This window comes from Aulostomus chinensis, chromosome 24 (genome assembly GCF_037954235.1).
Source record: "Aulostomus chinensis isolate RoL2024-O1b breed Wild chromosome 24, RoL_Achi_v1.0, whole genome shotgun sequence".
Taxonomy (NCBI): domain Eukaryota; kingdom Metazoa; phylum Chordata; class Actinopteri; order Syngnathiformes; family Aulostomidae; genus Aulostomus; species Aulostomus chinensis.
Window position 1 is genome coordinate 14,037,501 of NC_141343.1, and position 22,236 is coordinate 14,059,736.

Sequence of the window (22,236 nt, forward strand, 5' to 3'; positions counted from 1 at the left end):
CAAATGTTGAAAACAAAAATAAAAGGTACTTATTTTGGAACATCGTGAACCACATTACCATAAACTCTACAATCGAAGTATCACTCCAAGGGGAAAATATCTTGGTAGTTTCGCCATCTTTACAAGTCATTTTCTTCGGCACGTTTGCTTTAACTTCACTCGCCATAAATTCAACTCAAGACATTTTATGAAGCTTTACCTGCCATTTTACCTGCACTTTCCAGGAAGAATTGCAGGATTTTGTTCTCTCTCTAATCCTGGGATTTGTAGTCCTCTTCCTTGAGCTTTGCATTTCGCTTTCAAACCTCTCAGCTAACCAACAGGTCAGTTTACAGTGAACGAGTTCCCTGTGAATTAATTGAACAACAAGGACCAGTCGGCTGTTTTTGTAAATAACAGTTTATTTGAAAACCAGCGAGTCAGTCGGGGGCCAGTTTAGCTGCTGCCCTGCTTGGCGGCCAGCCTCTTGTCTCTCTCCTCGGCGATGGTCAGACGGATTCCCTTTCCTCTGGGCATGGACACCCACGGCTTGTTGCCCTGGAGACAAGAGGAGGGACATGAGCAAAGGTTGGAGACATGAGGTGTGCTAACATGATTGTTTTCAGTGGCTGAGAGCAGTGAAAAGCTTCGCTGTCCGTTCTACGTCAGGTGACCTCTCCACCAGCAGAGAATCTCCTGACCACTGTCAGCAGCCGCCATCAAGGTGCACTCAAGCCCCGGGCTGAAGAGATGATGCTACGCTCCCTCACCTAAGCCGCGTCACGCCAGAACGCAGCTGTGGAGACCTGAGCCTCCGTCGACAGTACGACCCTGCTGGAGCCCATGCGAGGGGAGGACCCTCTGACACCACGACAATGACCTGTCCAAGTCGTAGCAGCAGGAACAGTCCAGAAAAGCCTGGGTTCTAACAGACGTGGACGCTGGTGACTAGCAGAGGAGCTCAGAACTTCTTAGAGGATTCAATAGTTTGTTTCATCGCTAATCAAAACCACAGAGTCATCATCGCTCCAAGGAACCTCCCTCTACCTTTAGCCAACGCCAACGACGGACTCTCAACACTGCCCACGTACGGACCGACCTTTTACACGGCAGCATGAATTCTCGCCGGTGTGCCTCACCTTGCCAATGACGAAGATGTTGGAGAGCCTGGTCGCAAAGCTGTTGCCGGTGCTGTCCTTGACGTGCACCACGTCGAAGGAGCCGGGATGGCGCTCCCTGTTGGTGATGACGCCAATACGCCCCAAGTTAGCACCGCCGGTCACCATGCACAGGTTACCTGGGAGGACGCAGAGGGTTAGTGACCTGTAGGGAACCTGGCGGAGCGACACCTGCACCCGGGGGTGGCGTACCGGTATCAAACTTGATGAAGTCTGTGATCTTGCCGGTGTCCAGGTCAATGCGGACTGTGTCATTGACCTTGATGAGGGGGTCGGGGTAGCGGATGGTGCGGGCGTCGTGGGTCACCAGGTGCGGGATGCCCTTGGTGCCGATGAGGATCTTCTTCACCTTGCACAGCTTGTACTGAGGAGGAGGAGAGTGAGGTCACAAAGCTGCGCAGGCGGCAGTGTGGTTCCTCTACATTCATCACTCATGCGTTCTCACCTTGGCCTCCTCGCCGGTGATTCGGTGGACGGTGAAGCGTCCCTTCACATCGTAGATCAGACGGAAGTGCTCGCCGGTCTTCTCAATGCTGATCACATCTGGGCAGAGACAAGAGACATGCGTTTAGCACAAAGAGGAAGTTTCAAGTCTGTACCAGGCGGTTGCTGATTTGTGCCTTTGGTGCCAAAGACTCACTCACGACGGCCACAACACCCCTCCAGTCACCAACAGTACCATCAAGTACCACAAAAGTACTTCCCCTTAGAACTATGCGAGTATGCGAGTATCCTGGCACTTTTAGGATCTGAGTTTAGAAACCAGACACGTTAGAAGCTCACGTTCCAGGACCATGAGATCCAAGCACGTCCACCCAGTGGCACCAATGACCGCTGCCTTCCACCACAAGTCCAAACTCTGTTTACATCTGAACACATACACAGACCTCCATCACCTCCATCACCACCCCGCCGCTGCTGCCAGGCTTCCCTTGGATCTGGAAATTAAAGCGTCACACCTCCATGTGAGATGTGAGACCAGAGCACTGAGATTAACCCCTCGCCTGCTCTCACAGATGCAACACTCACCTCATGATGTACGTCAGGGTACAGATCATTCAGCATATACACAGGGCGGCCGATATACGCATTAACAAAGTACCATGAAGTACAACCAGAGTAAAGCGGTGCCAGTGAGTACGCATGAGAACAAGAAAACTTCACTTGCTTCAAGAGCTTCATTAACAACCCAGCAGCGTTTCTAGTGAGCAGCAGGTCCGACCGTCCTGTGAGAACGTTCCACCTACGGAAAGCTGGTTCCTTACATCCTGGTCAAGCAGCTGGTCCCCACACATCCTGTGATGCAGCCGGACCAACAGTCCAAACCTAAAACCACATAGACCCAAATATCTGCTGCTCTCATCTCAGGTAGGACTACTAATCAGCCAGGTTCTATTCAGTCTAATCGCATCTTTTCCCATGCAACTCCAACATGACTGAAGATGCAAGAACCTGACGGAACCTGTTTCCCATCTGGCAACCGAGAGGGACCAACGATGAGAACTAACGCGACTCGTTACAGACGAGAAATGAAGGCCCACAAACAGATGAAGACCTTGAACTGGATCATAGAGTGACTATAGTTCTACAATTCAAACGCCGAGCTGCACTGAGCCTGATGGCGTGCCTGAGCCACACAGAACCGAATCCGGGAATTCTCTTCTACTCATTATTGGCAACATCACTTTGATCAGAGGGGAAACTTTTCTCCTCGTTCCTCCTCTTTGTTCCTGCATCACACGCTGTCATTTGGCTGGAGCTCAGAACTTCTTAGAGGAAATGGTCTTGTAGTTTCAGCTCATTGCTGATCAAACCCACACGATCATCATTGCTCCTTCAGCGAGAGAAACGCAGGTAATCCCACATGTCCACCGCCAGGAAAACCACATCAACCCCTCACTAACTCCACACAGACAGAGCTAGAGAGTCATCCAACAGATACCAGACTCACCCATGAATCCTGCGGGGTAGGTGACATCAGTCCGGACCTTGCCGTCAATCTTGATGAACCTCTGCATGCAGATCTTCTTCACCTCATCCCCAGTCAGGGCGTACTTGAGGCGGTTCCTAAGGAAGATGATGAGGGGCAGGCACTCCCTCAGCTTGTGGGGACCGGTGGAGGGACGAGGGGCCTGAAGTTGAACCACATACAAGTTTATCACGTGTGTCCTGACATGACACACACATGTTCATGAACATTCAGGGACTCAGTAGTTGAACTTGAATATTTGAAGTACATTCATGGATTGTGCTACATGGACACTAAGACCTTGTTGAAGACAGAGCCTGTATCCATTTGCCTCTGACACCTAAGAAACCACGATTCTCCTTTGACACTGAATGCTAACTGTCACTCACGACTTGTTAGCAAATCCAGCTGTCACAGTTCTGTCACCAACTGAATATTGTGCACATTTCCATGTACATAAATGTGCTGTTTAAGTTTAGAGCAGGATTAAGCTTGGGCACAAGTGTTGAATCAACCTCAGTAGCATTGTGTTAACAGTAAAGGCCAACTAAATACAGCGAGCTTCTCCCCTGCAAAGTTTCCTACAATTCAGTCACATGCAGCATGAATGCGCATGCTAACTCCGAGGCAATGTATTCACTTCATTTTGTCACACGACTCCGTTAACACAACCTTCCGACTCGCTGAACCCGTCTGAGTTGCTGAGTTTGTGGAGCTGAAGTGATGAAAAGCTACTTACGAATACTCCGGTGAGCTTGTCAAGCATCCAGTGCTTCGGCGCTGCGACGCGCTTCAGGTGCTTCTTCGGTCCTCTGGCCTGGGTAGAGGGGAGACAAACCGGGTGAGGGACGGCAGAAACAACCAGGGCGACTACCGCTTGTGTTGGCTCCGGGAAACATTTTGCAAATGAGGATATTAAATAGGACTACTCCTTCCAGTGCGGTTAGCGTAGCATGCTAACGTGCGTTAACGTAGCCGGCTGCGGCCTGTAAACGTCATTTTTCAAGAATTTTCGGCAACTTAACAGTCAAATGTAATTCGAAAAGCAAAAATCACATTTTTTTTAAAAAACACAACACATTTGCAAGACTAACAGTTACACAAACTAAACGCAGCTTTCCATTTGGTGACCTAGCTTGCAAACTCGGCCGCACGCAAGCTAACGAGCCCCGAGTTAAAACAAGAGCGGCTAAAAGCTTCGATCATCCGATGTCACCGCCGCGTTTCTCCGCAATTTAAACTTTAATCGTCCGACTAGACGATGTTTTTTCCGTGTACACACGTTTTGGTTTGATGTTACGAAGCCATAAAGTGATGTTTTAAGATTATTTCAGAGTGGAATCGTGATGGAAGACCGCTCACCATGTTGGAGTCTGCGGGAAAAGGACCTACGAGCTTCCGGTTTAGGGTGATAAGCCCCGCTACGGTGGTCTGGGAGGGACAGGAAGCGAAAGGCGCTCGGTAAATTCAGCTCCCGCAGGCAAAAGATGAGGAAAAAATTATTAACTTTTAATTTTAAGTTGCCTCCTTGTTTTACTCACTCATAAAACACCTATATGGATGATTAAATATATCTTTTCATTGTTTGTTTGTTTTATTTTTTTTGTCTTTATTCACTTTTATATCAATTTTTGCAAAACCGACCTGAATGGCTGTCTAGCTGGGGTCCATTGCAATTTTTTAAATGAGATATGTCAACTGAGACTCAAGTCTGGCTTATTTTTAAAAGGAAAAAAAACACGGTTTCCTCCATTTTGATCTGTTTTAACATTTTTAAATGTTCTTGTTTCAGCCTCTGCAGATGAACTCTTTCATCCACCTGAAAGCACACAACAAAAATATATCTTTTTTTGTTTCTCACACAAAATAGGAAGAAAATATGAAACATCTCATCCAGGAAATGCCAGCGTCCCAGTCCTGTTTACACTGCAGGAGATAAAACTCTTCCCTTGTTGCCCCTGGCAACAGAAGCTAATCCCAAAGACAAACCTGGAATTTCTTTCTACCCAATAAAAGCGCCCCCCTGCTCACATTTATTCCTCTTCAATTCTGTTTGCTCCTTTTCTCAGAGCGACGTCGGACGTCTCGTAATCCGGCAGGAAAATTGCATTCATCAGGGAGAAGCGCAGCAACATGGCCGCCGGCCAGCGGCAGCACCAGCAGCAGCTGGAATTTCCTGACTTCCTCTGTCGCCGTGGCTTCTCCATCCACAATCCAGGAAGTTTCAAGGGATGATTGGAGACAGATTTCTGCGCTCGAATTACAAAGTTGGAAAGAATAAAGAAAAGTGGCGTTTGTTGACGCTGGCTGTCCAAAAACTGCCGGCGCCTTCATCCAGATGAGGGCAATAATTTGGTCCATCTGAGGAGTGAAGGAGTCTGGTTTATGATTTAGATTATGAGACAGGAGCTGAACGCCTCTGTGCACAGACAAGAGAGTTCAGGCAGAAGAACGACGCTCGTTTAAGGGGGGGGGGGGGTGATGAAAAAACAACGTAATCTCCTTCCATGGGGCGAGAACGTTCGAGTTTGACCGGTCTGAATGTTTATTTTGGACCTAAAACGCGTCTGCGTCTCGATAGCGTAAATCGATGGAAGGTTTTGAAGCTGCATCACCTCTAGATGGCAGCAGACACGCGCGCGCGTGCGTGCGTGTGTGTGTGTGTGTGTGTGTGTGTTCCTCCAGGCCTCATTCAGGGATGAAAATCAAGAAATATTTCAAAGAAATAAAGCAAACCATAATAGAAACGCGTATGGCGTGTTTTTGAGGGCGTGTTTCCTTTTTACTGAGGGAAAAATAAACAATGTTTTTAAGCAAAACTTTTCTCCCTGAGTTTGTGAAGTTGCCAGGCATCATTTTTGTTCCCTTCCATACACGGACAGTGTAACCTACGTTTCAAAAACAAAAATGGAGTTCCAGCGATATAAAGTTTGCAACCCTCGTCAAACTTTAAAAACTGCATGACTAATTAGCCTGATTGAAAACTAAAATGGTTCAAGGTGAACATTTCCCTCCGCCTCTGAGGGAGCAGCACCTCTGAAGGCCCGTGGAACTTGTTGTTTCATCCAGGAAACATTTTAATGTGACACACGAGAGAATGATTGAGTAAACTGCGGTTCATTTTCTCGACGCGTTCCACGCAGAGAGAAGAAGAGTCGCCCCGCAGCCTCTGTTCCTGAGGCTCCACCGCCTGCACTTACCAGCTCCGGCCAGCAGATGGAACCCTCGTGAAGGTTCTATGTCCAAGTTCCAACTCCAGTAGCTTCATCAGGTGTGCTGTGCTACGACTACTACTGGAGTGCTACCATTTCAAGTACTTTTACCACATTTCCCATCCAGGTATGAGTCTGCTCCCTGAACCTGCTGCTCCTGTAGTACCTATGTGGATTTAGCTCACCAAAGATGTGTTCAAGGAACGTTGGGTACAAACGTAGAGCGGAATGTTGCGCTCCGTCAGTCAAAGCTGCTTCACTCATGTCATCAGTAGTAAGAAACATGAACTCCGTTATCAACCTCTTTATTTCCTCTCTTTAACAAAAATAACAACATTTTCTCCATCTCGTCTCCGTCATTTAGGTAAGATGTACAAGGACAGAGCGAAGTGCTTCGGAACAAACAAACAAAAAAATCATCTTTGAGTAATATTCATTTCATTATTAGAGAAACAAAATAAAAAAACAACAACAAAGAAACAAAAAGAGGAAAGAAACTGCCGAGGATAAAAGTAGGACTTGGATCTGGAGGTTCTGCAGGTGAACGCGACCACGAGGGGATAAATCAGTGCAGTTCCCCGTCATTAGCCCGGCCGTCGGAACCTTTTCATTACCGCCGGGCCTTTTAAGTCATTTATCACTTAAGTTTTTGCACGTTTTTTATGTGTTAGAACTTTTTTTTTTTTTCTTTTTCTTTTTAATGAGCTCGAGGTCCAGAGGCAGAGGTTCAAAGATGTAAATCAGTCGAGGTCAAGACCGTGTGGGTCCCCGGAGAGACGACCCCCTGCCCCGGGGCAACCACAAACACACAAGCGCTCAGGAGTTGGAACTCCTTGCTGTGGCGAGAATAACTGTCAAACCTCATTTAAAGTAAAAACGAGAACTAACGTCTGACGACATCTTTTTTTTTGGCAAATCTTCCAGACGAAGTCCTCAAAACCTGTCGTCTTGACATCCCAAGTAAGTTCCTACCGTACCTCTAAAAGGGGAAGTTAAAAAAGAAACGCAAAACATGGCGGTTCAAGCCTACGAGACGTCTCATTTTAGGTTGTTTTTTTTTCTTCCTCGTCCGTGAATTTATCGGTTAAATATTTGATCGTTTTAGAAAAGCAGCATCGAAAGCGTCTGAACCTTAAAAATGAAATCGGCAGGACTCACGGGGGAGTCCGGATGTCGCCGCCGTCTTCAAATAAGAGTCTGATCGATTGACTGGCGAGCAGAAAACCCTCAAACGCAGCAGGAGAAATGAGCCTTCAAAGCTGTACAAACTTGCAGTTGCATAATCAATTTGGAAAAAAAAAAAAACAATATAAAAAACAAGAACACCGATGGCCTGAAGCGACTGTGTGCATGGATGAAGATATAAGATCCGTGATGGGGTCGAGTAACAAGCAAAAGAACACGTCGCCTGCTTCCAAGTCTTCGTCACGGCTGTGAGTGAAGGTGCGTTCCGGTTCAAAAGGTCTCCGCCGGGGTTAATCTGCAATATCGGAGGTCAGAGGGAAAGAGGAAATGAAAACTCGTGGATGATTCAAACATCTCCACCACGCAGGCAACTTCTCAGGGGGGGAGGAGGAGGAGGCGTCCCCTCAAAAACAAAAAATTAACTCTGCTGGGATTAAAAATGGAAAACAACATGCAGGAGGAAAAAGAAAACCGAAAAAAACAGGCCTTTCAAAGTGTGGAGCCGTTGGAAACAAACACCAGATTTTCTTCCCCCTGAACATAACGGAAACGTTATTTTCGCACACTTGGGCGAGGAGACAGGGAGGAGGGAATCGGCGTCGGCGTGCTGGATTAGGAAGCGAAGCGTCTTCGTTTATTTCTTTCGCAAAAACGGACTCTGCTCAGTGAAGAGGCTTTAAAGTTGAGATTTCTGGCAAATCTCTTGTGTTCGGTTAAAGAGGGGAACCGGGACCCCAATCAACATCCACACCGATTGGCGCGTGCCTGAGATGGAAAAATAGCTGAAAAATGACGTGAGGAATACGTGCGCACCGTCGAGGACGGGGGAGTTTGTCCTGGCGGTAGCGAAGGGATGACGAATGGTCTTTAAAAACAAAAAAAAAAAGAGGACGATTTTTTAAAAACAAAAATGTCAAGAATGAACAAGACATTTCAAGACTGAAGCAACAACTTTGTGGGACACGCTCACTTTCCTCCCCTCAGCCAGGTGGGAGATGGTGGCTCGCTGGTAGTTAGCTTAGCACAGTGAATGGTGCGGGTGTTAGCATACCTGTGTCAAAATCACTTCTTTTCAAAACACAAGTCTATCTAGCACTGTGAATAACATTGGTCATGAGATAAATACCCCAAATCATGAGACACAGTAATGTCAGAGTCACACACGTAGCCAGAACTAGCTACTTCCTCAACTTAGCGACTCAAAATGCCGCACTGGAACAACAAAACGTTTGCTGACAACTAGAGGAGCTACAGCTAATCATGGCCGACGATGTCAGAGGATGAGGAGGACTACTCGGATAAACCTTGACCCTTATCTCTCTCTCTCTCTCTCTCTTCTTTTTTTTTTGAAGAGTCATGCTTACACTTCCACCGCGCTAAGCTAATGATTAGCTGGTCTTGGGTATCTATCCTCTAGTCTGGCTCTGGGGAGGGTGAATGAAAAACCAAATTTCCCAAACAAAAGTTGTTCCACAAGCTTTATAGTTTTACCTAGCAAGCTGATATCTAAATAAATTAGCATTTTTTTTCCACTACTTTGTGACCGCTAGCTTATCATAGCCCCCCCCCCACACACACACACACACACACACGCACACACACTCAGGCTTGCGTAAAGTTTCTTTTTCACTCTCAGGCTCTTTGTTGCTATCTCTTTCCACACACACCCTCACAACCCTGATACCCTGTCAAGCCTGTAACTGAACAAGTGCCTGTTTCATGGCGGCTACTCTCATTTCCCTGCTGTAATACCATCCCCACGCTCCTGTGCGTGTGTGTGTGTGTGTGTGTGTGTGTGTGTGCACGTTCATGCTTTTTTGTCTGCCTCTATCCTGTGTCGTGTGATTGCAGGTGTGTTGTTGCAAACTCTCATACGTACAAATGTGTTTTAAGACCCTAAACCCACAATGCCAGTATGACAGAGATACTGGGTGGATACTGGGATTGTTGCTGCTGAACACACACACAAGCCCCCGTCTCTTCTTTCGACGTGGGATATAGGTCAAACCCCTCCATTTGTACTGGATCATCTACAGCAGGACACAGCACCATAAATCTATAGGTGGGTGGTGGGTGGTAGGCGGAGGGGTTGGGCCCGGTGTCAGTTTAACCCCCCTGGGGATTTTCTTTTTTCTCTGTCTACAGCAGAATGAAACAACACCTGTTCGATGGAGAGTTCAGTCTATAAACTAAGACAGTTAATATTCCAGATTATTGGTGGGTTACCACATCTGGTACCAGCAAGGGGGTCCAGTATGCGAGTGAGGCCCTTGTTTAGACGGGGATGTTGGTTCATCCAGTATTGAGCGATAAGGAAAAGTTGTCCTGCGACTCAAGAAGTTACAGGTAAACAGATGGAGCCTAAAACAAAGTTCCTATGAAAGGAATCGTCTGACATTTTGGCAAAGAAGTGCTTTGCTTTCTTCTAGAGTGTAAAATGAACTCAGGAATTGGCGGTTGGTTCCTGGCAGGATCTTTCACGAGGTTCAGCTTCTCCAACTTGATGTCCCTCACAGCATCAAAGTGTGATACGTGTATTTTCTGATGATTCGTTCTTCTTCTTTTCAGTTTTTTTGGTGTTTCACAAACACGTCGTTGGGGGGGATCACCGCCACCTCCTGACCAGGAGCGAGGGAATTCCGACTTCCACGTTGTCTTGAATACAATATTTCTATCTACTTCTCAACCATAGGAACTTTCCCCAGGAACTAGCAACCTTGTGGAGGAACCAGGGTCTCCATTTAGTTCCACTGACATTATTCAATTCCCAAAAGAAGCTCCACCTCAGGAGTTGGTGTTTCCTGAAGTTCCAAGAACGACTGAATGGGAAAGGATCGTTCCCTGCAGAACATTTCTGATTGGTTCAGTACTTAAAAATGCCTGTAAACAGACTTCTGCCGCAGCGTGACGCTTACGACAGATGGCCTGATGATGAGGGCCTAACCAGCCGTCAACGCTGAAGATGACATCAAAACGGCGACCCGTAGGTGGAAAGCTTTTTCAGTGGACTAATTTGCCTAATCTTTGCAAGTCTCCAGATCTCGGTCAAACCCAGACAACAATGGGCCAAAAGGACCTTTTTATTGCCAGGATGAATATTTCCTGGGACTGAGGACTTCTGGTCGAAAAGGGCCTTTTGTGTTGATCACACTGTGTTTAAATTCGAACCACTTAGGTGGGATGTGAACTGCTGAGGCAGCGTCTTGACCAACCGCAGTGTGTGTTCAGGTCAAAGTCTGCTCTGCGAGGTGTTCAGACTGTGTTTATGATGACTAAACAGCCACGGTCTCACCTGGGCCGTGGAAGCGTGTGTGGTCAGAATGAACAAAGCGGATCAACACGAAAACAAAAGTAGAGGACGTATGAGTTTTTATCGCACGTTCACAGATGTTGACAAAACCTTACATCCTTCAGTCTGATTCAGGGTCTTAGACTCTGCCACCTCGGACAGTGATTTTAACTTCGTAGGTCAGAGACACAATGTGAGCTTTCTGTACGTATCGGCAACTCATATGACCAGAAGGACACGGTTCACTCCATCCGCATCCCAGAGGCCACGACGGCTTCCTCGTCTCTTGATCTAATTCATTATGTTCAGAACCAATTATAGACGCGCTACAGAAGCGCTCCTTGTCCCAAGAGTCCTAATGGATATCAGCCACTGTTTTAAATAACGTGTTCTATCATCTGGTTGAGTTGAATTCAAACCAAAAAAAAAAAAAGAAAGAAAAAAGAAACAGAGACAAAGGAAGAGAGAAAGAAAGCCAGAGAGGTACATTGAGATAACCAGTTGACCAGACAATCAGTTTCTTTGTGGAGTCGAGAAATGGGAAGCTCTTTCCCATGAGACCACAGTCTTATATTGTCCATTAGGAAAACAGGAAATAGAGTGTGTGTCATCCAGATCTCCCATCTTCAAGTCATGTATCCCATTTTAATGTTCCTTAAATCGAGAGGCGGGATAGAGGGGTACCAAGTCCAACAGGTGGGCCTTTGTCATCTTTGTTTCCGAGAGGCTGTCTCAAGGATCTCCACCAACCCTCATGTGTCAATCAGCTTGTTTTCATGGAGCCAGCAGGGTGGAGTACAGCACTCACTCCCCTTTCTTTTTTTTTTTTTTAAACTCTTAGCTTCATCTTTCCTCTTTTCAATAAAAAAAATCAAGAGCTATTGATCAATCAGGTTGGTGTCATCTTCAAAAAGAAAAAGAAAAAAAGATTTCCTACTGTTTTCTGCAAAGTCCAACTCAACTAAAACAATTTAAAGTAGCCATCTTTTTGTTGGATCGTCTCTTTGCCCAAGAGTACGAGAGCCTACGTGAAACAGGAGTAAACTCTAATGTCTCTGCGTCCTGAACTCTCAGTGTCACGTCCTCAACCACGAAAGGCCGGAAAGAGAAAAACCAAAGAGGTTGAGAACCTTTTCTCTCTTCATTCTTTCAAAAGGTCTTGGTGTAGGTCAGCAACCGGCCGGAACATCCGACATGAAGTCAAACTCGTTTTGGCCCAGCCACAGTTCAGGCAACTCGTTAGCTCGGTCCAAACCCAGCTCCACCACCAGCGACATGAGGACTTCCTCATCTACAGGGTCAAAGTCAATTATTCCACTTGCACCAGTGCCCTGGTTCCCCATGCTGATCCCGACACCCATCCCCCCTCCTCCGAGACCTCCAGAAGGCCCCAGGATCTGGTTTCCAGTGCCCAGAGGCGAGGCACCAAATCCCCTTTGAGCACCACCAGGCGTCAGGTGTCCAGCAGAAGCCCCTGCGAGGTTCTGGTAGTGGGAGTTGAGCTTCTGCAGCTGCATGCTGGCGATGAGGTGTGGCCCCGTCTGGAGGCAGAAAGGTTGTGGTTTGGAGTGTGGCGCTGATGTAAGGGTTGATACAGGTGAGGAGGCAGTGCCTGAGGACGGAGAGAAGGGCACAACGGAGGTTTTGGAGGAAGGGAAGTGGAGCAGGGAGTTGAGAGGAGAGGAAGAAGAAGAAAGGTCCTTCATTGCAGCTTGGATGTTGCCTGGGAGCAGCAGTGAGGTCATCACTGGGAAAACCCCAAGCCTACAGGGGGGGGGGAGAAACCAAGAAGAGATGTTAAACTGGGGAAAAAAAATAAAAAAAATAGAAAGCTTATTCTGGGCATAAATCTCTACTTTTTTTCAACAAAAACGACAACAGTTTGAGTGATTTGCAGTATCTTAAAAACACAAAGTACATCTCGTTACAAGAGTTGTTTTAGCTCAAAAATTTGTGGAAGTTCGTTGGGTCGTAGTCACGCGCAGCCAGATGTCCCACCGTTGTCAACTCAGGACAGTCATTGGTCTCAACATGTCACTCTGCTTAGTCTCTGGCCTAAAATGCTCTGGCTTGACTTTCTTTCTCCAAGATAATTCTAATCTTTGTGGGTGGGGCTCGGCCCAAAATGCAGTAACAGAGCCTTTGCAAAATAACGTCAGGGTAAACCACGTTCTATATCTACACAACTAGAGAACGCAAAACCCCAACGGACTTGGCTTTTTTTACGATCCAAGTCTTTGTCAAAAATGGGCATTTTCAGTGTCCTACGAGCTAGTTAGCTCAGACATTGTTGTTGTGCAAGGGAGTCTTTGTAAACAGATGCACGCGGACAATGCTGCCAGAAATAATGACGACAAACATTGTTTCGAAAAAGAAGTTGTATTGAGTTCAGATCTCCTTGGTGAATATACAGTAAATGCGGCATACCAGAGATTTGTTTCAACCAGACAACCAGGGCAGCGTCTCAGTCTGGTTGTTTTTGAACACACACACTCACAAGTGCTATTACTGCCTTAACAACTGCCCAAATGACCCACATCAAAAGGGGTTCAGGTTTTAATCCAGCGATCCTCCACGAGGCAGGTGTGACAGCACCAGTGATGAACTAGAAAAAGTCCACTTTTTGAGGTTTTGCTGATGAGTAACTGTTATTCGTGCTCACTTAAAAGTCCACGTTTACAACCACACCAAAGGAAAAGGGTTCCAACTGTGCCGTGTGCGCAACATGTGAAGCCTGAGGGACAGATGACAAACACATTAAGTGGTCATTTTGCAGCATTTCCTGACAAACACGAGGTTAGCTCAGACCAACAGCAAAGGCGTTGTTGACTTAAGAACAGCTCGTGTTCCTATGACCCGGGTAAATAACTGAAGCCAGAGCCGTCTGGGAAACGACCCCGGCCGCATGACTGGTCGCGTTTGAGACTGAGTATGTATTCGCTTGATGTCTGCCTTCCCTCATGACCTATTGAACAGCAAATTAACCATGAAAAGGCCGTGGGGAGACGGGACCATCAGAGTTAGGGAATGTTTATAGGTCCATGTGAGAGTGTGTGTGTGTGTGTGTGTGTGTGTGTGTGTGTGTTTGAATGGGGGGTCACAATACAACAGAGCCTTTGAGGATCTCAAAGAATGATTGAGTCACATGGTAGGATAAATACATATGGGCCTCGAGAACAGAACATATGTCCGAGTGTGAGAGTTGTGTGTGAACGGGTAGCACAAGTGCTGCAAGTGTCACTCCCAAGAAAAATAAATGAAGGTAAAAAGGCAGAGGCATTGTTTTTAGTGTGTGTGCCTCCCAGTGGCCCATGTTAACATCCCCGGGCTGGTCTACATTACAGTTCAAATGTGTGTTTCAACACACGCACAGCTATCCTTTGAGTAAGTTAATCGCCAAATAATATGTACCAATCCCTCTCTCTCTCCCCCAAACACACTTCCCCTCCTCCCAGCACCGGCCGTTATAGAGCGAGAACATAATTGCGACAGGCAGGCATGCAGCTGCACTCGACTGATAGAGTTAACACACACACACACACACACACACACACACACACACACACACACACACACACCACACACAAAGATACCAAACAGCTGTCAATGGCAGGTCTGTGTGTGTTCATTATTCATCAACTGATTACTGTCAGGGCCAGGCTGCACATGGTGTCTATGTTCAACAGCTTTGGAGCACACGGTCCAACACACACACATGCACACACGCACGGTCCAACACACACATGCACACACGCACGCACACACACACATGCACACACACACGCACACACACACACACGTAATAAATGCATTGTTTGCAAAACTTTCAAGTCCCTTCAATGGGAAAAGTCCCTTATATGCCGAAGTCAAAATGAAATACTTCTACTTCCAGCCTGAGTCACAGTGAAAACCCAGACAAAAACCAGAATACGGTACGAAACTCTGTTCTTGAAAAGGTCCCAACTGAATTTTGTACCCATGCTGCCCCCCCCCCCCCCCCCCCCGCGTCAGCATGGTTACGATTTCAAGTCTCGTGTTGGACCGTGTTTGTCGACAGAAGGTTGCGCAAACTTTCCTATGGTAGGAAATTATATTGTGGTTATTTCAGAGAAAGTACAGAACCTCAAAATACAGTTGAGTAACGTTAGCAAAAATTTCAGGAACCTGTACCTGCACCAGTGGGGGTTCAAATGCCAGAGGCACCATGTGACATAGTCCAGCTCTCAACTACAACTGGGTGTTAAACCTCAACATGAAATCTCGTTCACACCCCCAAAAAAAACTTTCAAACACAAAAAGTTGGTTCTTTTAACAGCTGATTATTTAAAAGAAAGTCGTGGGTTTGAGGTATCTTTTGTTTTTCTTTACTTGTGACAAGTTGAGTCAAAAAAGAGGTTTCCTAAGTAGCTAATTGTACAAATTGCACTCTTCCTGGTGGTTTCAGAGTGAAACACCAAGTGGTGCGATTAGCCATTATTGGGTTTTTGATGGGAACTCAACAGAAAATGTCGGGAGAATCTGTTTTGGACTGTGTTTCTGATTTGGTTTATTTGGTTGCCTCTAGGCCTGCCACACTGTGGGTATTTGGATTTTAAGTTTTACCAGATGTAGCAGAGTGTGTCTGGTTGTTTTCACCCTGTGAGTCCGTGTTATCATGGCAAATGCGGTTATGAAGAGACTTATTGTTACTGTTATGAGAACCTTTTTTTTTTTTTTTTTTAATCACTGAGATATTAATAAGTAACGTTACTTGGCGCAAAATCAAAGTTTAAAAATGGCAGTTTTTCAAGCCGCGAGTACTTTGGTGATGACCGCTAGGCTTGTTGACTGGCGTGACCCCATCACAAGATCGTTTCTGTTGTAGATGAAACAATTAATTCGATCTCTTCTCAGAAACATCTTGTTTGTGAGGGTGGGATGATAACGGCCGATAACTGGCTGCAGCTCAGAAACCCGACGCCTATTGTTTCTCTCTCTGAAATGTGGATGGACCCGAGTCAAAAATGTTCAGAGTGTTCGCTCCTTTCCTCCTGGGGAGCCAGAGGACGGCGTGATGGACTTAGGAAGGACGCTGTGTGAAACTGCTGGACCAGGGCCAGTGTTTTTTCCTGTTCACAGCTGACCTGACTCATTGTGTTCTTCCACCAGTTTTATTGGATTGTGGAATGAGCTCGGGCTGAGTTTCCCTGTAAATGATTTTATTAGCAGTCTAGGCTGCTGTCTTGGCCACCGACTGGTCTGCATTTATTTTAATTACTGGCTATAATTATCCGTCCTGTGTGCCAGATCAGTAGCTCTAACTAAATAACTCAAAACAGCCTGGTCCTCATGACAGAATATTGTTGTCTAAACTCCAGATTTTTACTTTATTTGATAAAACCCTTGATTGATTTACTCATGGCACATTGCTCGTTTTAAGTTAGCGGGAAACACGTTGCTGTCAACCAGACGTTTAACCTCCATAGAAGTAGCAAGTTATCGCATTTGAGAAGCTGCAACTGGTGAAATTTACATGGAAACACTGAAAACTACGGATAATAGTTAATTCATTGATAAATCATTTGATAATAACCTTCCTGAGGATCAACGTTCATGATGGTAATGTTGTAGTTGTCCACATTTGAAGAAGTAACATTCGCATTTGGAGCTTATTAAATCAACGATTGGTTCTATTAACTTATGTACCTTCAGTGAGTATGGAAGCTGAGAAAAGTTGTGGGTGTTATTGATTCTTTATGCAGCCATCTCATGACAACAGGTTTTCCAGGAAACAACCAGCTTTTCCATCATGTGAATACAAGTTTTGGTATCAATTCAACCGTTAGCAGTGCAAAGCTAACGGTTTATGTACCACGCGCACAGACTTCAAACGTTCGTTCAACCACAGCTAGCTTCATACTACTATTCCCAACGGTTAATATCCTCTAATTTCAGACGAGGGAACCAGACTCAACCATGCTAACTTACTCTTAGATAATCACGATACAACAGGTCGACCATAAGGACGTAAAAAATTAGCGGAAGCCGACAACTATGATTCAAAAGAACAGTTTTAATGCTGTTCTCTCAAGATCAGCAATGAGGTGTTAACATTATCATGTTGTTTGTATATATATATATATATATATATATATATATATATACAAACGGGTTAATTTATCTAGAGAAAACCAAGTCAGCGCCTCCAGATAATGATTTAATGGAGAAAGCAGGCCAGTAATGAGTAAACTAGCGCATAATTGCAAGAAAACAAAAGCCATTTTCTCAAGGTAACGCAATAATTTTCTTTTTTGTTTCGAGATAAATCAAGATCAGTTAACTTAATGTCCTACCAGATATACTGCATCAATAAAAAGTTATTCCAGGCACGTCTGTTGTTAAAAGTTCATCAAACAGGGAAACAGCAGCAGGACGCATCGTCATCTTAGCTTTGGTGCCAAAAAAAAAAGAAAAAAAAAAGATCCAATAGTTAATTTTCTACGCAAGAAAGTAAAATTAACATCATTGACAGCAGGAATAATAAGATCCTGCTCATCTGCTTTACAAAAAACATTCTTATTAATAACAAATACCAATCAAAACTATTGCGGGAACGTTGTATAAATAATAAAGTTTTTATAACTTTATAATTGGCAGCGCACACACACACACACACACACAAGGGAAAGGTTTCAGTTACACAATTAAATCGTAAAACGCAAACTAGAGCGTCAGTGTGCAACCACGCGCGCGTACACACGCGTACACACACACACACACACACACACACACACACACACACACACACCACATGCTGCACGACTGTGACACATTCTGTTTTAATTCCCTCACACCCCATAAAGAAGAGTGACGAAGCCAGTTTGGGGAGGGGGTGGGTTAAATGATATAATTGTTTTAAAAGGTGAGAAATAATACAATGTAGCAATCTGCCGCTCGTTTCTTTAGTCGTGATTATTTATACGTGTGGAAACCACCATGAGTTCCTCCACATCACCTATGAGCTCCAACCAAAGACGGAAAGGAAAAAAAAAGTCCATTTCACACACGGTTAGCCGGCAGAAAACCTCCAGCTCCAGGCAGAAAATACTTGACCTCATTTAAAATGTTATGTAAACACTTGAGGAAGACTGAGGCGAGGAAGAGGAGGAGGAGAAGAGGAGCCCATCAGAAACTTTCACTGGACCGACTTGGTGCAAAAACACACACACAATCTGAGATTTAAATGAAATGACAGAAAGTGACAAACCTTTGAGACAAGCCCGGTGCAGCCTGGCAACAGAACCAAACCAGAACCAAAGTAAAGTGTACCACTCCAGGGGGAGAAGCAGATCCGGAGGGGCTGGCGTTGTTGGTAGAGAATCCGTGGGAATCAAGTGTGTTGACAAAGCCACACACTGACTGAGTGGCTGTTCAGCAGAGACTCGGTGGGTTTGTCAGCTCCTCAATGAGCTTGTTACTGAATAAAACGCATTTTGTGCCTCCCTCCCTCTCTCTCTCTCTCTCTCTCTCTCTGATTGACCAACTCAATGTGTGTGTGTGTGTGTGTGTCTTGGCTGGCTGACATCCCAAAACAAGGAACTGGACTTCCTAAAGGATTCATATAAAATTTTGAGGGAAAATTGGACAAAGTTCTCACCGGCGGTAACAAATCATGACCTGACGTGTACTATTTTAAGACTTTGATTTAAACTTGTCTTTTAACAGGTTTTTTTAAAACCCTCAACCAGCTTTACGTTTGGTTGTGAAAGTACCGAACACACACCCTTGGACAGAATTTTCAGGGAATCTTTGCAAAAGAACATTCTATGTTGCGGGTAACAATTTAACCTCACAGACGCATTAATCGACAGGATAAACATCCAAAAATGATTAAAAGTTGAAATGAAGGACATTATCAGACGCTACGTATGTCACATCTTGTCTTGTCCCGGCTTAAAATATCTATTTATTTGTAACAAGTACCTCAGGTCACCCAACAAGTTAGCGTTGCCAGTTCCTTCAACCGAAAAGATGGTAGGATTGCTGCATCGAATTTTGGTTTGTTTATGAAATTAAACCCTCGGGGTACAAAATAGCTGATTAGCCTTGTGTGTTTTGTCCAAAATAATTTGCAGGCAGCAAGATTATCTTGTAGTAACAGACACTACTATTTAGATTTTTGAAGTACAAGTACAGTCGCTAGGCATACAAAGCTATCGTTATGCTAACGTTATGCCAGGAAAAAAACAGTTAGTCTTGTGCGTCTTCTGTTTTCAGCGAGATTTGATGTTGGCAGTGACCTCTGCAGTCCCGTCTAGCCACTTGCTAGCAACCTCTGTTTATAAGACTCATAAACAGCTGGAAATTGTTGGATGTACTTGTGTTTTTTTAGGCTGTAGAACAAAATGTGAAAATATTTTATGCTCGTGTGAACCTCAAACACAACTGCGGGCAATTATTGGGGAAAAAAAAACAAAAAACATTGACTCGGAGATGACTATGCAAACTTAATTCCAGGTTTTGGGTTCCGTAGATGATCTCAGTGTTGAAAACTGTGTATGATGTCAATTCTCGTTATGTTCCATGGCTCCGGTTCCACATCTGGATAAATCCAGGTTCCAGAGTTTGGATTCTACTGCTGTGAAGGGCAGATGTTGCTCATTCTGAAGCAAACACCATCAAGAATCAAATGGACCATTTCAGACCACTCCGTCTTTGTCTCTATCACTCACCCGGAGACAGGGGTGTGTGTGTGTGTGTGTGTGTGTGTGTGGGGGGGGGGGGGGGGGGGGGGTCCGTCAATGATTTGCATAACTACATGTTCATGCTTGTGGAGATGTCTTTATGTCAGGGGGGGGGGGGGGGGGGCGTGTATTGAATGATTGAGTTGTGTTGTTTTGAAAAGTTCACGCTTTGATGTAGAAGTTTTTCTTTGTCTTGTGAGGAAAATTTACACAAAAATACCGTTATTACACATAAATCACACAAATTTGTAAACAAGAATCAGCTTGCACTTAAAAATAACACAAAATACTGTCCTTTAAGCATAAATGTATTTATTTGCTATGACATCATAAAGCATAACAATGGTGTTTGTGTATACCAGTTGTATCATATAAAACACCGCAAAAACTACTCAAACGCTAGGAAGGAAACAAATTTTAAAAAACAAAGTACTTTTAAATCTTTTGACCGGTCTTTAACTCCCAGTCCTAACTCATTTGGGGGGCTTCATCTTATTTTTTATCTGTGTTTAAAGACCTGGACCACCCTGCTTCAATGTTATTAAAGGCAACACAAGTGTTGAATCCACTTTCTAGTAAATATCCGGTATCAGCGTGGACCGGGGCGTGTTTGTTCTCTGCGGTCACAGGATAGGCCTGTCGGGCGTGTTTAAATGTTTAAAAGTCTGTCACCTGGAGAACTCAACACCACTCGCGGTTGGTTTAGCTTAATTTATTCATAAAGGACACACAAAGGCTGTGAAGAGGGGGGAAAAAAAAAAATCACCAAACCTCCACCAATTCATCTCCGTCCTGTTCAGGGGACGTCACTCCACCCAGGACAAACGTGCGTCCGTGTGGTCAAGTGCCACGTGTTGGGCTTCTCTACAGTTAAGCAGATAAAAGGTGGCATCTGTCTTTATTGTGTCAGTAAATCCCCGCCGCCATTGACCGAAGACACTTCACATGTTGATGAGGAGGAGGATGTATAGGCGAGGGCCCCCGGTGCTTTGTTCCTCCGGGGCGAGACGTTATGCAAATCAAACAAACCGTTTGTGATTTCCATCTTCGTAGACAAATGATTATTACATGTTGGTTAAACTGGCGGTCAAATTAAAAAAAAAAAAAAAAAAAAAAACGGGCTGAAAATTTGTGGTTTGAATCTTTGTTGAGAATGTAATGAAACTTCTAATTTGATGTGTTCCCGATTTATCCGTTCATAGGCTCACGTTGCAGCTCCAGGAACCGCAGGGACTGGGACGAGTCTTGGGTTTATCTGAACTAATCAGCAACAGGACTCCAGTGATAGATATTCAAAGCACTCGCTGCTCAGGGGCCCACGGCTGATTTACATAAAAGTCATTGGGAACGTTTTTTTTTTTTTTCCCTCTCCCACTAAGCTGTAAAAATGTGACTTCCAGACTTTTGTTTCTTTTTCTGAAATGAAAATATATCATGACCCAATTCACCATGGAGCCTCTATGGAAGACGGATTCAGGCACACCGATCGTTCTGAAGAGATACGGGGGGAATCGTAGGGCAACTCACGATATTTTATTCACGATGGTATCGCGATACAGCGATATATTGCGAAAAAAATCGGCATAATCAACATTACATTTGTGTGACCAAAGAAGAAATAATGCATAAAAAAAGAAGCAAGAATTGTATACATACAAGACGCGGGGGAATCGTAGGGTAACTTGCGATATTTTACACATTTCCTTCTAACCACGGTTGGGTAACACGTTGGAAAATGTGAGTTCCATGGAGCCCCCAAGTGTTAACAAACGTCTACTCTTGTTTTACAAATCCACGATGGCAATTTATAAACGGTGCGCTTACATTCATAATCCATAAAGGCAGATTTGCGAATTATACCCCCGTAATCTGAACGTCAAGTTTCGCAATCTGTCCTCACGGATTGGCAACCGGTAAATTACTAAATAACACATCAAAACTACCCTTGAAGTCAAGTACAGATAACAAATCAAGTACAGATACAACTTTTACCAACTCAAGCTCAGGGATTTGTAAACATAGAGTACAGATTTGTACACATCTTTTTTAAATTTTCTCAGCTAAATCCAGCAAATTAGAACCGGAGGTCTACCAGTGTTACATAAAGGTTCACTAAAATGAATCGAGCATGCTGGGAGATGAAGTCATCAAAGACCGGAGGACGACTGAACAAGCAACTGCACAACTCATCACTGCTGGATCTGTTTGCTCCTAAAAGTCTTTCTCCATAAATTCCAACGCGACCGTCCATTTTAATGTCGGAAACAAATCTGCATGAAGAAGGAAACTGCAGTCCAACGCTGGCAGGAACCACATGTCTGTCTGCACCATAATGTGGAGCAACTATTTTCCTTTACACACCAGCTTGTGTCTGGTTTATGTGGGATTTTAAAAGTCTTGTAATTTGAATTCCAACTGAGCTACAAGACAAAAGTTATGTAACACACTGCAGTGTTTCGAACAAGGGGCCAGATGCCCCCCCCCCTCACCAAAAGTAATCCAATGATAACTTTACAAAACCTTCTTTAATGACTTTTTTCTTCGTTCATGTTTGAAAAGTATCTCTCTTTTTGCATTTATGCCACAAAACTCTGTCCAACTTTTTGATTTACAGCTACATTTAAAAGCAACCCATATTTTTGATAACACTCAACATTCTATCTCAATTTCACTTTTTTTTTTTTTTCCAGCACCAACAAGT

At 44.7% G+C, this 22,236-nt stretch overlaps 2 protein-coding genes and 2 non-coding genes across 5 annotated transcripts; all 4 read right to left on the bottom strand.

Annotated features, from left to right (window-relative positions):
• Nucleotides 1-383: 383 nt before the first annotated feature.
• Nucleotides 384-4,547, bottom strand: rps4x (ribosomal protein S4 X-linked). Its single transcript, XM_086196818.1, has 7 exons — nt 4,489-4,547; nt 3,866-3,943; nt 3,109-3,289; nt 1,603-1,700; nt 1,350-1,521; nt 1,119-1,276; nt 384-537 (listed from the first exon to the last, which is right to left on the bottom strand). The coding sequence occupies exons 1-7, from the start codon at nt 4,489-4,491 to the stop codon at nt 436-438; spliced, it is 792 nt and encodes a 263-aa protein (XP_086052944.1). The 5' UTR covers nt 4,492-4,547; the 3' UTR covers nt 384-435.
• LOC147238801 (small nucleolar RNA SNORD61) lies at nt 937-1,006 on the bottom strand. The gene has a single exon (XR_015111926.1). It is a non-coding gene; the product is annotated as a small nucleolar RNA SNORD61 (small nucleolar RNA).
• LOC147238802 (small nucleolar RNA SNORD61) lies at nt 2,914-2,989 on the bottom strand. Its single transcript, XR_015111927.1, has one exon. It is a non-coding gene; the product is annotated as a small nucleolar RNA SNORD61 (small nucleolar RNA).
• Nucleotides 4,548-6,398: 1,851 nt separating the features above from the next.
• Nucleotides 6,399-18,257, bottom strand: cited1 (Cbp/p300 interacting transactivator with ED-rich tail 1). Of its 2 annotated transcripts, none has more exons than XM_086197782.1 (2): nt 18,059-18,257; nt 6,399-12,576 (listed from the first exon to the last, which is right to left on the bottom strand). In XM_086197782.1, the coding sequence occupies exon 2, from the start codon at nt 12,555-12,557 to the stop codon at nt 11,982-11,984; it is 576 nt and encodes a 191-aa protein (XP_086053908.1). In that variant the 5' UTR covers nt 12,558-12,576; nt 18,059-18,257; the 3' UTR covers nt 6,399-11,981. The 2 variants fall into 2 exon arrangements, with proteins under 2 accessions (XP_086053908.1, XP_086053907.1); XM_086197781.1 differs by lacking the exon at nt 18,059-18,257 and adding an exon at nt 17,145-17,449.
• Nucleotides 18,258-22,236: the final 3,979 nt, after the last annotated feature.

Coding starts and splice junctions, on each gene's coding strand:
- rps4x (XM_086196818.1), bottom strand. Junction 1,701..3,108: donor CTACCCCGCAGGATTCATGG/GTGAGTCTGGTA, acceptor GTCTCTGCCCAG/ATGTGATCAGCATTGAGAAG. Junction 538..1,118: donor ACATCTTCGTCATTGGCAAG/GTGAGGCACACC, acceptor TCTTGTCTCCAG/GGCAACAAGCCGTGGGTGTC.